This window comes from Convolutriloba macropyga, chromosome 7, assembly GCF_964194025.1.
Source record: "Convolutriloba macropyga chromosome 7, txConMacr16.3, whole genome shotgun sequence".
NCBI classification, from domain to species: Eukaryota; Metazoa; Xenacoelomorpha; order Acoela; family Convolutidae; genus Convolutriloba; species Convolutriloba macropyga.
In genome coordinates, this window is record NC_134474.1 from 50,675,921 (window position 1) to 50,692,617 (window position 16,697).

The following is a 16,697-nucleotide window of genomic DNA, read 5'->3' on the forward strand; positions in this document are numbered from 1 at the left end:
AACATTTCGGCCATTAGTTGTTTATATGCCAGACCTCCTCTTTCACCGAGGTTTTCTCGGAAACTTGAATTAGTTGCCGCGAAAAGCTCTGGAACCGCTGAAAACCTCTCTGGAACCGTTGATTTTATCAATGAGTTTATTTTTGGAAACATGATGCAAAGTTTCATAAAAAGTTTAATGCCAAAGACGGTTGAATGGCGTCAAAACAAAATTTCAAATTCAAAAAAATCTTCGCAATGTTTATTAATAGCCGGCATTATCTTCTCAAGCGCTTATTATAGCGGCCATGTTTTTACGACTTGAGGAGTATTGTGTCTTTTGAGGCATGGGATATTAGGCAAACGCTCGATTAGGTGAAGCTAATCTTTGTACTTAACGTTACTCTTGAATGTGTTCAACTAGCAATGCATCGCTAATTGCTCTTTTAAACCGCGCTTTGACTTTGCCTTTGTTTTTCATGTCAATGCTATTATTATCTTCTAAGAATAAGATAATTCTTCTTGATAAGCTGTGCTTGTTGTTAGGTTGTTTGTTGTTTTTTGTTTGATTGAATTTGTTTCTTGTCATCTGTTTCTCGTTGAATTTAGATTTGAATAATTCCTGTTCATAGTTATCGTCCAATATCTCACCCCTTATCTTCTATTTTTTAAGTTGGTGGTTGTAGAACTTCATTAATTTTTAAAACTTCTCCATTCCAATTCGAAGTGTATCCTTTTCAAAAGCTTTTAGGTTTATCTGCATTTCTCAAATAGGCACCAATTTTCAGTTGAGGTTTTGTTTTACTTGGTGTAACAGTGTATCTGACTTCCTCTGGATAATTAGAAGCTTCTGCAGAAGACTTTTTTTTATCGTACTATGAATATTATTTTTATAGGTTATGAAAGCCTCCTTTAAGAAATTACCCAATTACTATCACCATTAATAACCAATGATTTTTTAATTAGATATAAAGGTGTTCTATTAATTCTCTCTATAAAAACAGCTTTTAGATCGCTTCACTTTATTGTAAAATTTACTGCATCAATGCACGCATAATTTTTCTGGTTTTCTATCATTTAAAATAATTTTGAAAGCATTAGTTGCGGATATACCATCCTTATTTTTCAGAGGTAACAGCCAAGCGTGTCATGTATAAAAGTCAAGACTTAAAATTAAATCCGCAGGCCAGTTTCCATCTTTATATAATCGTATGATTCTTTCTCCTTTGAAGTTTTTTGTGATTTGAAAATTTTCTAGCTGACTGATTTGACAATTCTTGAACTTTGTTACCTTTACTGTTGGTTTCGCCTAAGTTGTTTGTTGTTCCACTGATAAGTTTGCCACCAACATAGTACACTTTTTATAATTTTTGGCAAATGTTTGATTGGCATTTAATTTACTCTAAACTATAAAAAATGGAATAACAGTAAGAAATAATGGCAGATAAGGTTATCTAGCTTTTTCGTTAATAAATTCTTAATTACCATAATTGACGATAAAGTTATCTATTTTTTTCTGTAATAAAATCTTTTTTACCATAATTGGAGGTAAAGTTATCTAGTTTCTTCGTTCATAAAAGCGTATTTACCTTAGTTGAAGATAATTTTATCTACATTTTCTATAATAAAATAGTATTTAACGTAATTGAAGATAAAGCTATCTATTTGTTCTTTGTTGACTCTTTTCTGTTTTAATAAGTTTTTGATATTTTAAGCATGATAAGTTTTGATATAATTGCAAAACTCGTAATTTTAACTGTTCAATTAAGTGCTTTGGATCTATTGATAAACCTGAAGCTTCTCTTTATTTTACAACCTTAATATCGTTGTTATCATCTTATTAAGGTTTAGGGTATTGCTTAAACGTGTTAGATTTGCAGAATCTGTTGATAAACCTAAAGCTTCGAATTATTTTACGTTATTAATATCATTGTTATCATCCTTCTCATTTATGTTCAGAGCTGCTAGATTTCTGATAGTTTTGGCTCTTTCACTTCTCCTATCAACTTTTTGTTCATATTTTATATCCTTTAGAAAGTTATCATCGAATTTAATTTGCTTTTCTGATTTCTATATGCGTTTTTATCTGTAACAAAATCATTCTCCGAAATTGTAATCATTACCTTGTTACTCTAGTTCTATTAGGTATGAGAGATGCATTTATATCAAACTACCAGAGCTTCAATCTATTACTTTTATTTCTAATGGTCTGTTTCTAGAAGGATACTAATCATATAATTGTCAACTGTAAACATCATCTTTATCATCTAGTAATAATAAAGGTAAGAAAAATCTTGTTTCAGCTATTGCTTGTATGGTTTTTTTTAAATTTTGGATTTGAAGTTACTTTTTAAGTATAGTTTATATTTAACTGTTTCGTTTGCTTTCATTGTTTATTTATATTCAATTTTGTTATCTGTTTGTTCAGGTTTTGGTTTGGGGGTCACAATGTTCTTCCAAGTTTCCACAGTATTCTCGTCGAAGCTTGTCTTCTCATGTATTTTTTCGGTTTTCGTTCTCTGAACTATTTAATGCTTCTAATTTTTTAATGTTCTCATTCATTTTGTGAAACTAAAAAACCATCACCTTCATTATTTTCTTTAGATGGGGTATCATGAAACTGAAAAACCTTTATCACGTATTTTACTTTTCCTTAAAGTTTGAATGAATACACAAATTGAACAAAAATAATATAATTCAAAAGTTGAACAACAAAAATATAATTCAGTTTTATTTGGGTTATTTATTTTTGTATTGTTGATATACTTTATTAAACAATATGTTTGAATGAGAAATTAGAATGCAAAATCTCCAAATATTTAGTTTGTAAACGGTAATCTTTGAATTGATTTTTTAAAATAAATGAAAATGAAAAAATACGTTATTTTAAAAAACGTTGTTTTATTTTCACAGATCTCTGGTTATTCAATTCGTTCATAATTTTTTCGTTCTTTTAGTTTAATTATTATTAATCATGAAAATCTAAGATGGAAAGAAATGGACCTAGGGATTTCAATAAAATGAAACTTAGCGAATTAGATAGCACGAAACTTGGCATTACTTTCTCTATACGATTCAAAATTTATTTATCAACAACGATGTACAACAACGATGTATCAACGACGATGGGCATTATTTTCTCTATACGATTCGAAATTTATTTATCAACAACGATGTCGAATTTCGATCAATAGCGTCATTGAAATTATGATTATGGAATTACTTTCTTTATATGATTACAAAATTATCATTAACGAAAGATGAGTTCAATTTTCTATGACATCATTAATTTTAAGGTTACGATCACCATTTTTTAAATTGCTCTTGAACGAAGTTCATAGCAATTGTTTTAAACGTGTGTGTCTTTTTTATGCAAAATTTTCGCTTGACAATTTTGACTTTTCGAGTGACTTTTACGCCCTTGACTTTTTGCGTTTCGCGTGATCTAAAATTCTCTCTCAATCACAATTTCAAGCGGCTTAACTCAATTGGCGGCAATTTAATACCAAAAGTTAAATGAAAAGTGCGCTGAAACTGGTGCTATTAATTGCTCTCAAACGAAGTTTGTAGCAATTATATTAGTCCTGTCGGTCTTTTTTTTATGCGATTTTTCGCTTGACCAATTTTTCGTCTGACGCTTTTGACTTTTCGTCCTCAAAAACGGGATAAACAGGTAGCGCCCAGCGCGCATTATGTGCTCTTAGAGCCTTTCAGGTCTGTTTCAGCTCAAACTGTCTTGGAGACTTATACTTATACTTATGGTGTGAGGGGCGGTTCTTAGAGGTTGACACCCCCCCCCTTTGTTGACCCCCCACCCCCACTATTGGCTCCACCCCCCCCCCACCGCGCTTTTGCCTACCCCCCACCCAGTGCTGCCCCATCAATCCCCGGTGCCCCCCCCCCCCCGTGGCTAGCTACTGACCAAGCCAACCGCTCGCCGGTCGTTTGAGAGCAATTCGCCCGACGTTAGTCGGTTATGTTTTTTCACTTTAAATTTTAATAGTGGTATATGTTAACCTCTAATGTGGTTATTTGAAGCCCACTATTGAACTTCTTAGTCCCATCGAGAGCAATTCGTCCGACGTTTAGTCGGTTATGTTTTACAATAGTGATCATGAGACTTCAAACCACGATTAGTATCAAATTCTTGATCACTTTTACCTTTATAAAAACTTTGTTTCTTTTCGAATTGGACGTTTATCTTTTCTTCATAGTTAATTTAAACCCGTTTCTTTAACATATCGACTTCATGCAGTTTCTTTGCATTATTACTTCAAGAAAAATTGATCTGTTAAATTGTGAAAATCTTTAATATTATCTGTCAGATCAGTCGTAGTTTTTTTCCCAAGGAAATCAATATAACCCATTTTTCTATACCGTTAAAAGTTAGGATCTTTTAGATTTGAATTTACTTGAGGTATATTTTACATTGAACGGTTTTTTTTGCTTTCATTGTTTATATATATTCAATTCTTTTTTTAATTGTATATAAAATTTGTATTTCGAAAGTTTTTCTAAAATTTTTAATGCTATTAATGTTTCTAATTATGGTTTAGTCATATTTTATGGCTTTATTTAATAATAAGCAAAAATAAATTTGATCACAGTGTTCCCACCGATATGAGTGAGGTTTTTGTTTTTAGAGACAGTTTTGTAAGGTTTTTACGTGCCCTTTAAATGGTCTCATTAGCTACACTATGACGGGGGCGTTGAAAGGAAGAACCCTAAACCTTCCACCTGCCTATGTAGCCTAACTTGTCTTATTGGATTGCGCCAAGTGAGACAGGAATTCTTAAGTTTAATTCGCTTATAAATGCATTGTTAAGATTGATTGATTAGTTTGAGTGAAAAGATTTATTATTTGTGGGAATCGAACCCGAGAGATGGAGATGCGGGCGTGAACCATTGCGCCAAATTTGCTCTTAGGTTGGTTTATTTAGTGCGGATTTTAATATTATTGTGTATTATTATAGCTGCGAAGCTTTAAGCTAAGCGGAGCTATATTGCGGTGCTCTTGGTTTTTACAATTCAAAGAATTTGGATTGTATTGGGGCACTGTCTTTTTTTTCAAGATCTGTTCACATATTTTATGATTTTTGAAGTTAAATTGGAGTCACGCCGAAACAAGAAGTCGAGCGAAAATCCATCCATATTTCATTCTAGGCCTAATTTTTCGTTTTAACCAAATTTCTCTTTCTCGCTAGTGGGTTTTTGGTCACATGCGGCATTTTGAAAATGATTTTCACTTTTTTAAAGTATTTGATGAATTTTTTAAAATTGTTTTACCAATTCACTCAGTCCGTTCTACTAGGTCTAGTTTTTGTTGAGTCAATGAAAATTCTTTGAGTTGTACGTCAGAACTTGCCCTGCTATGTTTTTTTGTTTCGTCGTCTGACGCTTTTCGTTTTACATTTTTCGCACAGCAAAGCTGAAAAAGTCAAACTCTCTTTTTCCTCTTCTTCCTCTAACAACGGCTTTTGCGCGCGTGACGTCATTTCTCACTCTCTCTATTAAGTTTTTGCGTGATTATAGATTTTGATCTTAAGTGACTTACCTCTCTGAATAAAATGACTTTTGCACTTTTTTGAATTAATTTAAGGTCAAAGGAAATCATATGTGTAAAAGTTCCCTAATGAAAAGGCTTCTGCGCAATGAATTTAATCAAGCTTTTTTAATTTATCGCTTTATTTTTTACATAGCTTTGTGAGCGGCGTCGATAACTTTTTCAACTTATATCTGTATCTGTGTATCTCTATTATACGGCACGCAAGTCTATTCTTTCGCAGCTTTTCCGGCCATCTGCCGGCTATGTTTATTTCTTATGTGTATATCTTGTTAGGTGTACCTAGAAGTCAAATGATATAACTACTATGGGAGTAAATGTAAATGGCTTTGAAACGCTGTCCCCATTTTCAGTGTCACTCGTGCTTGAATATGTACTTGTTTGATAATGATTTTAAGAAAAAATATGGTACATACTAATCGTTCTAATGATTTATGCTGATTGAAAGCTCATCGTTATTAGGTTGTAATAACCAATATCATTAGGGACGTTCGTATTGTACTTCCTTAATGCACGTGTTTGTTGGAAGTGGTTTGTTTGCTTTAGCGAAAGAGCAGATGCGTAAGAATGATAGAGAGCTGAACAAAGTGACGCGAGACTTGGACAAGGAGAGAGCTGCCAATGAAAGGGAACAGAAGAAACTGGTCTGAACAATTTTGCACCACTGTCATAATCCAAACCTCAATTCGCATTATCTTCAACCTTATACAATGGTCCTAAAGTTTGCATAACGAGTGCCTTTGAATATTTGCCTAGAGCTGAAAGTTGTCGCATTTTAGAATTGGCGCGAATTACGTAATTCCTAAACTCATTGAATTTTTCAACTAGGTATGCATGGAATTGGTACCCAATCTTGTTAGCTAATGTTGCATTAGTTTTTCGACTTGTTTTTACTTAATCACCATTCCTTCGTCTTTCAGGAGATGGAGATAAAGAAAGCAGTGAAAGCGAATAACAAACCTGTGAGTACTTGATTTTTTATAGAACACCACAGCTTCTGCAGTGGCTATTATTTTGGCGTTCTGTTTTGCAGCCGTAAATGAAGACATTTGTCTCTCATTAGTCCGTCGACGAGGTACCAAAAAGTGTCTCCTATTTATTGCACGCGGAGAGTAATTTTGATAAATGTTTAACATCAACTAGCAATTTGCGACAACTGTTTTTCGAATAATTGGACGCCAATGTAAAGGGTTTGTAGATTCCCATGTTACAGTTAAATGGTTAAAATTAAAAGCATAAGTAGTTGTTTTTGGGTTCGAAGTGTTTAATAGCCGCCCTCATCTTTTCAGCTGTCTATTATAGTGGCCCTAATTTTTTCGTCTCAAGGAGGAGTGTTGGTGGTGCGTCTTGTATTGTTCGATAGTTTTTGGTGTTTAATAGCCGCCCTCATCTTCTCAGCCGGCTATTATTGCGCTCGTATTTTTTTTTTACTTCGTCAAACTTTTTTTCGCTTTACCATTTTGCCGCTTTTTCGACATTTTGCGTGAAATCTTTTTGACTTCTCTAGACTAGTTTCTCTCTTCTCTCATTCTGCTAAAAGTGAATTTGAACATCAGTTGCTAAGCAAATGCAATTCAAAATGAACAGAGTCAGTATAAAAAATTGAAGTCAGAAATAGAAACGGGATAAACCCATAAAGCCCAGTTTTAGATGCCCGCTATTTGAACGTCGTTCCTATAAGTCTTAGTTACCACCTCTAATGCTTATTGGTGTTTATAGTAGCCCCTGTAGCCTCTCTCTAAGAGACAGAAGTATGTTCAACTACGAAATGCCATCAAAATAAATCGGACTTAAAAAATATTTTTGTACAAAAATCTTTTTTGTTTCAATATATTCTATTCGTTCAATCCCAATCATGCTTATTGGAATCAACGGCGGCTATTTTCCGGCAATCTGCCGGGTATGTTTAATACAGGCTGTAAAAGTTAATTATGCCCTTGAAAACAATTGTTTTGGTCAAAAGGTTCGGGGAGCAGAGAAAAGAGAGCAGTGTTATGATACCGCGTTTTTTGAAGTCAGCGAGAAATATATGGGTGAAAAATTTGGGCTGAGCGAGCATTTTTGTTTAGTTTTCTCATGTTGGAATTGATTGGTATTGGTACTATCCCCTGATTAAGAAACAGGAATATGTCTTACTGCGGAATGGCATCAAATTAGTTCCCACATTAAAATATTTCTGTAAAAAAATCTTTATTTTTCCTGTAATTTTAATCTCAATCGGGCTTATGGAAGCAATGTCGGCTGTGTTCCGGCAGTCTGCCAGTTTTGGATATTACCTGAGCGAACAGATTCGGGTATAAGCTGTTAGAGCATATTTAAGCACACCGTTTTGGTTATGAAACAACACGCAAACGTTTTTCTGCTCGAATCCTGTAAAGCAACATTTTTACAAGATACATTTTTCGCAAATGATAACATGCAGCGCAGCTGACGTCATTATCGTGAAGGTAAGCTACTTGTCAGATATGAAACTCGGAATTTTTCTGTGCAACTTTAAAGTTACAAGTTTTTAGCAAATATTTGGGTCCAGTTGGTAAGTCTTTTTTTCTGCTCGATCGATATTGCTTGCATTCCGAGAGTTTTGATTGGTTGGGGGTAAGTAGCCGCAGCTGACAAATCAAGCTAGAAAATGTTGCAGCTTGATTAAATTAATTCCTGACACATCAATTTGTTTGATTTGTGGTCTTATACACAGCTAGAATGAATAACTCCACCTGACTAATTCTAACATCTGGAAGCTCCCAACCGTTTTTTGAGAGCAATTAGTTTGACATCAGTTGACTATATTCAAAGCTATAAAATGGGATTTTCGCAGGGCTTGCATAATTTCTGCAGGGTTTTGCTACAATTTCCTCCAACACATGAATATAATTGGCTCTGTAAAGCTTAAAGGATATTGTTTACTGTGAAATTGATGCAGGTAGCAGCGGCGTTGGCTAAACAACTAGTGCAAATGAGGAAAGCGAATGAGAGAACATTGATGGCTCAGGGCAGAATCAGAGGAGTCCAAATGCAACAGAAGAGCATGGCAGCCAATCAGAAGGTGGCAGACTCTATGGCCCAGACCACTAAGGTAAGTTTACTCATTATTCGTTTTGAAGTTCTGTCTCCGTGAGCGGTAACTACCGGCACAATGTGCTATCGAAATACAGGAAGTTATTTTAGTTTTAATAGCATATTCTATGCGGTCAACAGGCCTGGCCTACCTAGCGTCTTATGCAATTTTTTTCTTTGATTTGAGACCAATCAAAATCTTTATATTTAATAGCCGCCCTCATCTTCTCAGCCGGCTATTATTGCGCTCGTATTTTTTTTTACAATTCAAAGAATTTGAATTGTATTGGGGCGCTGTCTTTTTTTTTTTTTAAGATCTGTTCACACATTTTCATGATTTTTGAAGTCAAATTGGAGTGGTGATTTTGGTCACGCCGAAACAGGAAATGGAGCGAAAAAGCGAGTGGTTTTGCGGCGTGAATTTTTTTCGCTCTAATTTTAAAGTAGAGTGAGAAAACGGTGTTTGAACAAAAATTCGGTTTCTCGGTAGTGGTTTTTTGTTCACATGCGGCAATTTCACTCTGATTCTTACTGTTTTTTTTTCATTTTCTTGGATCGGATTTTTTTCTAAATAGTTTTCCCAATCCATTCACAGCTCATTCTGGACCTAGTTTTTTGTTAGAATCAAAATTACATATCTCCTAGTGGTTTTTTGTTCTCCATAGCAGCATTTTGACATTGATTTTCTGTTTTTTTTTTGTTTTTTTCTTCTGATTTTTTTTAGAAATGGTTTTCCCAATTCACTCATTATCCGTTTTAGGTCTAGTTGTTTGTTAAGTCAATGAAAATTCTTTGAATTGTGCGTCAGGACTTGTCCTGCTATGTTTTTTTTTACTTCGTCAAACTTTTTTTCGCTTTACCATTTTGCCGCTTTTTCGACATTTTGCGTGAAATCTTTTTGACTTCTCTAGGCTAGTTTCTCTCTTCTCTCATTCTGCTAAAAGTGAATTTGAACATCAGTTGCTAAGCAAATGCAATTCAAAATGAACAGAGTCAGTATAAAAAATTGAAGTCAGAAATAGAAACGGGATAAACCCATAAAGCCCAATTTTAGATGCCCGCTATTTGAACGTCGTTCCTATAAGTCTTAGTTACCACCTCTAATGCTTATTGGTGTTGATAGTAGCCCCTGTAGCCTCTCTCTAAGAAACAGAAGTATGTTCAACTACGAAATGCCATCAAAATAAATCGGACTTAAAAAATATTTTTGTACAAAATTCTTTTTTTTTCAGTATATTCTATTCGTTCAATCCCAATCATGCTTATTGGAATCTACGGCGGCTATTTTCCGGCAATCTGCCGGGTATGTTCTTGTATTCTAAATATTATAAGTGCTCACAAAGGATGTAGGTGAGCGTAGTACAATTAGCAGGCTCAGAACAGCAACTTTTCATTTGCATTGTTGACCATATTGTAAAGTAGGCACACAATTGTTCCGTGTGGTCCTCAAAAGTAAGAAGGTAACTTAATGACTAATCTATTTATACATTAGTTATGATAGAGAGTCGACAGTGGTGGTGATGATGTGATTTGACAGGTGATGGCAAAGGCTTCCCCGGATGTGAGGAAGACAGCCCAGACTATGCAGCAGTTCCAGAAACAGAATGAGAGGATGCAGATGCAGGAGGAGATGTTGGATGACGCCATGGCAGTCGCTCTCTCCGATGACGAGGGAGCTGAAGATGAGGTCATCAACCAAGTCCTCTCAGAGATCGGTGTTGATATCAATGCCCAGGTTACATCCAATTTCCCATCTCAGTACCTTTTTTATGGATGCCTTTGATATCGCCAACGTTTCATAGCCGCTTCAAATGCATCGATTTAAATCGTTTATTATGGCTGCGAAGCCGTAACCTGAGTGGAGCTATATTTCGGTGCTCTTGGTTTTTACGACTCGATTGGTTTTATCCCGTTTTTATTACAAAAAGTAGATTTGTTCACGCGGCATTTTGACCTAAAAGCAAAAGTGAGAAAAGCTGTCTTGGTGAACAGATTTTCGCTAAGCGAGAGAAGTTTTTTGATCACGCGCTGCGTTTAGTGAATGACTTTTTGACTTTGAACTGTTTTGACTGAATGCCACATATAGATAACCGTTTTTAGCCGTTTTTTCGTTTAAGTGGCCCAGTTTTTTGCTTGTAATTTGGTTTTTTGTTGAAATAATTTTTATTCGATGCTATATTGAAAGGTAAACCTCGCAGATTGATACCACAGTGTTTTGCAGAGCCTGAAAATGCGTTTCAATTTCAAAATTGGTACATATATCTTTATTTTTTAGTTATTTTTTTGGCCTTTTTCTATTAATATCTTCATTTTTGGATCTTTCAGCCGTGTTTTTGTCAAAAATCAGTTAATATGACAACTCTTTTTTATAATTCATTTACTCATCTCCTCTTGTACTTTTACCTCAATACCTCGATGTAGTTTTGTTTTATAAAATTGTACATATGCTAATCCGATTTTGGTAGTATTTTTTTCCAATTTTTGTCAGTTTTTTGTTTATATTTTGTTTTTAATTACTAGAAATAGTATTTTTATTCAATATAAAGGACTTTAGTTTCGTTTCAATAAAAATTCATTCATTTTTTGGGGTTAAATTCTTGAAAATCAGTTAAGATTATTTTCATAAATGCAGTCTTTAAAGTTTTTTGACTTTTTTTTTGCAAAATGTTCCAATTTTTCGTATGTTTGAATTCTGCTTTTTATTTTTTATTCTGTTCAGGAGGATAGATTTTTTCTCGGATGACTCGTCGTCTTTTCGATGTCTCGAATGCTGAACAATGAAATGTATTCCTTTTTGACTTTTTAAGTTGATTTTCAACTTTCAAAAATCAGGAAAGTCTTTTTGTTATGGTGTTTCTTACATTGTGTCCATATTCTTCACATTCTAGTTAGTATCATGCTAATTTTGTCCTGGAACTTACATTCATTTTCGGTATATTGAGTTTTCAGTTGTAAAAAATGAATGGTTTCAGTTTTTTCTTAGATTTTCGTTATTTCTTTGGTTTGCAATTGATTTCATTCAACATATGGCAGTACTGCGAGTTTGATGGCAAGCTCTTTGCAAAATCTCCACTTATGACTATTTACTGCAGCTTTCTTCCGGCCTTGGTACTAATTTAAACGATTTTTAGCCTTTGAATATTCTTCTACTGCTAATGTCTTTTCTATGATCAATTTTATTTTTGATTAATTGCTCTTGAACGCAGTTCATAGCAATTATTGTAAACGTGTGTGTCTTTTTTTTTATGCAAAATTTTCGCTTGACGGTTTTGACTTTTCGAGTGACTTTTACGCCCTTGACTTTTTGCATTTCGCGTGATCTAAAATTCTCTCTCAATCACAATTTCAAGCAGCTGAACTCAATTGGCGGCAATTTAATACTAAAAGTCAAATAAAAAGTGCGCCGAAACTGGTGTCATTTTTTCACTTTAAATCTTAATAGTGGTATATGTTAACCTCTAATATGGTTATTTGAAGCCCACTATAGAACTTCTTAGTCCCATTTAGGCTACCCCCCCCCCCCCCCCCCCCCCCCGACTGAAGCAGGCTGCAATTGATTAGAGCTCCCACTAGTCGTTCAAGAGCAATTCTTCCGACGTTTAGTCGGTTATGTTTTAGTATGAAATCATGTTGTCTATCATATGTACAACAAGTAACAAGTGTAAGGTGTGTTGTTGTTTTTTGTCTTAATCGCAGTGATTAGAAATGTAATTATAGGTGTTTTCTGATACTTAATTTCGTTTTTGAAATGATTTATCTTGGTTTCTAAGATTATTATCTGCCCTTTGCTTTCGCGATCTTTTTCAGATTAGAATCCTGAATTATTTGAGGGCTTTGATAACCTTATCAGCCTTTTCAGAATATCAGGTTTTTGACCACATTAATTATTTTGGATTTTTTAACGGTACCAAACGTTTTCAATAATATAAAATTTTGCTGCATTTTGTTTCTCTTGTTGACAGTGGTTTAAGTTTCACCAATTTTTAGAGCAGACCTGGAGAAGTAGTTAATGGTTTAATACAAAAGGTAGTGGCTTCCGCTGCAATTACGGTTTTGTTAGTGAAAATTTGACGCTTCGAGTGGCTTCCGGAATTCTTCCGGCTATGTTTTTTTTGTTTCATCGTCTGACGCTCTTTTTTCGTTTTACATTTGTTCACACAGCAAAGCTAAAAAATGTCAAGTTTTCTGAATGACTTCTTCCTCTCACTAACGAAATTTGCGCGCGTGACGTCATTTCTCACTGTTTCTAGCAGAAACTTTTTGCGTGATTAGATTTTGGTCACAAGTGACTTACCTCACTCAATAAAATGACTTTTGCACTTTAAAACTTAAGTTTTATTTGAATTTATTTAAGGTCAAAAGGACTCATATGTGCAGTAAAGGTCCTTAATAAGAGGTTTCTGCGGAATGTTTCTTAAGAAGCTTTATTAGTTTATCGCTGAATGCTTTTTTACCTTGTTTTTTGAGCGGCGTCGATTTTTTTTTCACTTTAGATCTGTATCTGTTTCCATCTCTATTATATGGCACGCAGGTCTATTCTTTCGCAGCTTTTCCGGCAATTCAAGCTATGCCGGCTATGTTAGTTCTTAGTGGTCATGTAATTTTTGACGAACGATTATTTGATTAGTATAGCTGTAAGCTGAGCGGAGCTATATTGCGGAGTTCGAAAAAGAGTTTTTGAGTTTTTTTTACCGGAGGTACTATTCGTTCAGACCGCGTTTTTACATGAAAGCAAACATGTATAAAATTGCCATGTGAACTAATTTTTTCTCAGCAACATTTTTGATGATGCGTTGCGTTCAGTGAATGATTTTTCGACTTTGAAAAGTATTTTTTGACAGAATTGTACATATAGATAAACGTTTTCAGCCATTTTTTCGTCCAATTGGACCGGTTGCTTTGCTTGTATTTTGGTTTTTATGGAAATAATTTTTATTCGATGCTATATTGAAAGGCAACCCTCAGAAATTGATACCACAGTGTTTCGGAAAACTTGATATGCGTTTGAAATTCAAAATTGCCACATATTCTGTGATTTTTGTTTTTTTTTCATTAATTTCATTTTTGGATATCTAAGAGGGTTTTTTCACAAAAGTCAGTGCATTTGGCAACTTCCCTTTGATAATTCATGCATTCAATGCTTCTTTTTAACGTGAGGTGGGTTTGTTTTATGTAATTTATACACTAATCCGATTTTGGCTGTTTTTGTCCAATTTGTCTTTTTTTGTTTGTGTTTTGGTTGTACTGGAAACCATTTTGTAATTACTGGAACCAATTTTTGTGCAGCATCGGAGATTTCAATTTTTATCGATAATTGAATTATTTTTTGGTGTTAAGTATTTGAAATTTAGCAAAAAAAAATATTTATAAATGCAATTTCAAATTTTGCAAAATATTTGCCCTTTTTCTGGACATTCTAGCATGTACCATTCCAGCATTCTCCTATCACTTATAGTGTTTTTCATTTTGCTTTTCTCAGTTGTTAATAAGTTTTGTGATTTTAGCTACTTCTTAGATTTTTGTAATTTCTGTGGTCTGCAATTAATTTCAATTAACCTAATGCAGCACTGATAGCTTGCTGGAATTCCTTTTATCCGAAACTATGACTGATTATTACTTTGAGCACTTTTTCTTAGGGTCTTGCCTTTGTTTTTATACAGTTTTTTGATTATTTTTCCACTGCATATTATTCTGTTCTTTTCGTCCTTTTTTTGCTATCGTATGAAGTCGTTTTGCCAACAAGAGATTCATATTTATTCAGATTCATCTATTTTGGTATTCAGAATAATTTTAGTCTCCTTTTTCTGTTGAAAATTTCCGTTTAGTTTCTAATAATATTATCTGCCTTATTATTTCACAATGTTTTTGGGTATTATAGGTGATTTCGGACTGTTTTTTTATGTCAGTATCATAAATTGTCACTTCGTGACAATTTTGAGCGCTACCAGTTTTTTAATCTTATTAGTATTTTGACCATAATAAGAATTTCGGCCATTTTTTAACGTTACCAAATGTTTTTTATTAATAGCCGCACAGCGATAGCTGGGGCTATTATTGGCCTTCTTTTGGTTTTTTTTATTTCGTCGTCGCGATTTTTGTTACGACCATATGACGTCACAACCACTTCAAATCTGCTCTTTGTTCATTCGTTCATGCAATTTCAACTGAAGTGCGTGTAAGACGTCATTTTTCGCTCTTAGTGGAGCGAGTTGTTTTGTTCATTCGCGTGATTAATTTTTTGGTCACTCTTGACTTACCTCACTCTCAAAAATGACTTCCTCAATTTGAAATTGACTTCTATTTACTTTAATTCAAAGATATAAGTTCAAATGGGTGTGTGTCACTCTAAATGAAGATTATTTGAGAGCAGCTAATAGAGGCAGCGAAAACTTATACAGATTTTTAATCAAAATATAACATATCAGCCTTTAATGAAAAGACGAATTTCTTGGTCTGTCTTTTTTACTGTTTTTTTTAGACTGCAGATCTACAAAGCTATTGCGCGGCTATTTTCTGGCAATCTAACAAATATGTTTGTTTTTAATATGAAATTTTGCGGTATTTCTCCCTCGTGGTGACCGAGAAAAAATTTCCACATTTTTTTTTAAACTAAACCTACCTAGGTAAAGATTTAATGTCTGAAGGCAACAGTTAATGGTTTCCGCTGTCTTTATAGTCAGTTACGTGATTAGGTTTTGATCATACGTGACTTACCTCACTCAATAAAATGACTTTTTGCACTTTAAAACTTAAGTTTAATTTGAATTAGTTTAAGGTCAAAGGAACTCATATGTGCAGTAAAGATCCCTAAAGATCCCAGTAAAAAAGGTTTCGCGGAGTGAATTTTAACGAACCTTATTAATTTATCGCTTGAAGTTTTTACATAATTTTTTGAGGGCGTTGATAACCTGTATCTGTTTCTATCTGTATTATATGGCACTCAAGTCTATTTCGCAGCTATTCAGGCAATCTCCGGCTATGTTTGCAGTTTTGGTCAATCATAACAATCATAGTAGTAGGCGAATCATCCGACACAAATCAAAATGTAGTCGCACACTATCAGATCGTATCGGCTAAAACATTTTAGTCGAGGCCCGCAAAGTCAGCTCTTGTAATTAACACCCAATGTCGGTTTATCTCAAGTATATTTGGAAAGCTCTCATCTCGGAAGCTTTTCCATCGTCCCGTCGGCTTTTCTGATTTTTCAATAACTGCGAAGCAGTTGCAACACCGTTCAGTTTTTGCAGATGCGTGTTTTAACATTAAAGAGAAAATAATAGTTTTTGATGCCAAAAAGAGAAAATAATAGTTTTTGATGCCAAATATTGATCACTTAAAAGTAATGGTTCAAATTCACACGGTGAGCTAGCTGTCTTTTGTTTTAATTTTATTCAGCAATCCAAGAGGCGTTTGGTTCTGATTACAGTTACCACAAGGCAGGCAAGCACCTCTTCCAGCCACTGGATCAGTGGAAGCTGATGATGACCTCATGAGACGCCTCAATCAACTGCAAGCACCTCCTGAGTGAATGAATTACGCTCCTTGTCCAGTCCATACAAATCAACATACCCAATAAGAAAATAAATTTACACTGCGTTCTGGATATCCCCACGATGGAATACTAATGCTCATTCATTGTTGATCATGACTGTCGGTATTTATTGTTGATAGCCGCAATGCCATAGAATATAGTTGATCTCACCGTAGTGTGCGCACACAAAATCAAACTGCGTCTCTATCAAATTTTCATCATATATAGATTAGCATCCAAATGAAAATGACGCATAAAGTAACTTGCAAAAGTTCTGATTCTTCGTTTCGTAATTGTAAATTTTTGGTTTGCTGTTCAAACAAGTCTGTAGGTCCTTTTTGCGGCTATTATCCGGCAATCTGCCGGCTATGTTAAGATTTTATCAATATTCTTGAAAATGATGTATGTACAGAGTAGAATTAGAAAATTATTTCCATTTCCCATTTTTCACCATCTTTGGTTACGAACGCAGGAATGAATTTCCTCCAATTCTTTAAGTTTGATATTTTAAGTTGTTTGGTTCAATTAGTCAGAGTATTTAAACACGTGTTTTCTCCAATAGACGGGAATT

General features: G+C 34.3%; 1 protein-coding gene across 3 annotated transcripts in view; it reads left to right on the plus strand.

Annotated features, from left to right (window-relative positions):
• Positions 1-16,335, plus strand: part of LOC142343136 (charged multivesicular body protein 2a-like) — a 257,000-nt gene extending 240,665 nt beyond the window's left edge. For all 3 annotated transcript variants that reach the window (XM_075394827.1, XM_075394826.1, XM_075394825.1), the window contains exons 3-7: positions 6,088-6,185; positions 6,462-6,503; positions 8,462-8,614; positions 10,133-10,330; positions 16,022-16,335. In XM_075394827.1, the coding sequence (XP_075250942.1) occupies positions 6,088-6,185; positions 6,462-6,503; positions 8,462-8,614; positions 10,133-10,330; positions 16,022-16,123 (593 nt within the window). In that variant the 3' untranslated portion in view covers positions 16,124-16,335. The remainder of the gene's footprint in view (positions 1-6,087; positions 6,186-6,461; positions 6,504-8,461; positions 8,615-10,132; positions 10,331-16,021) is intronic.
• The last annotated feature ends 362 nt before the right edge of the window (positions 16,336-16,697 follow it).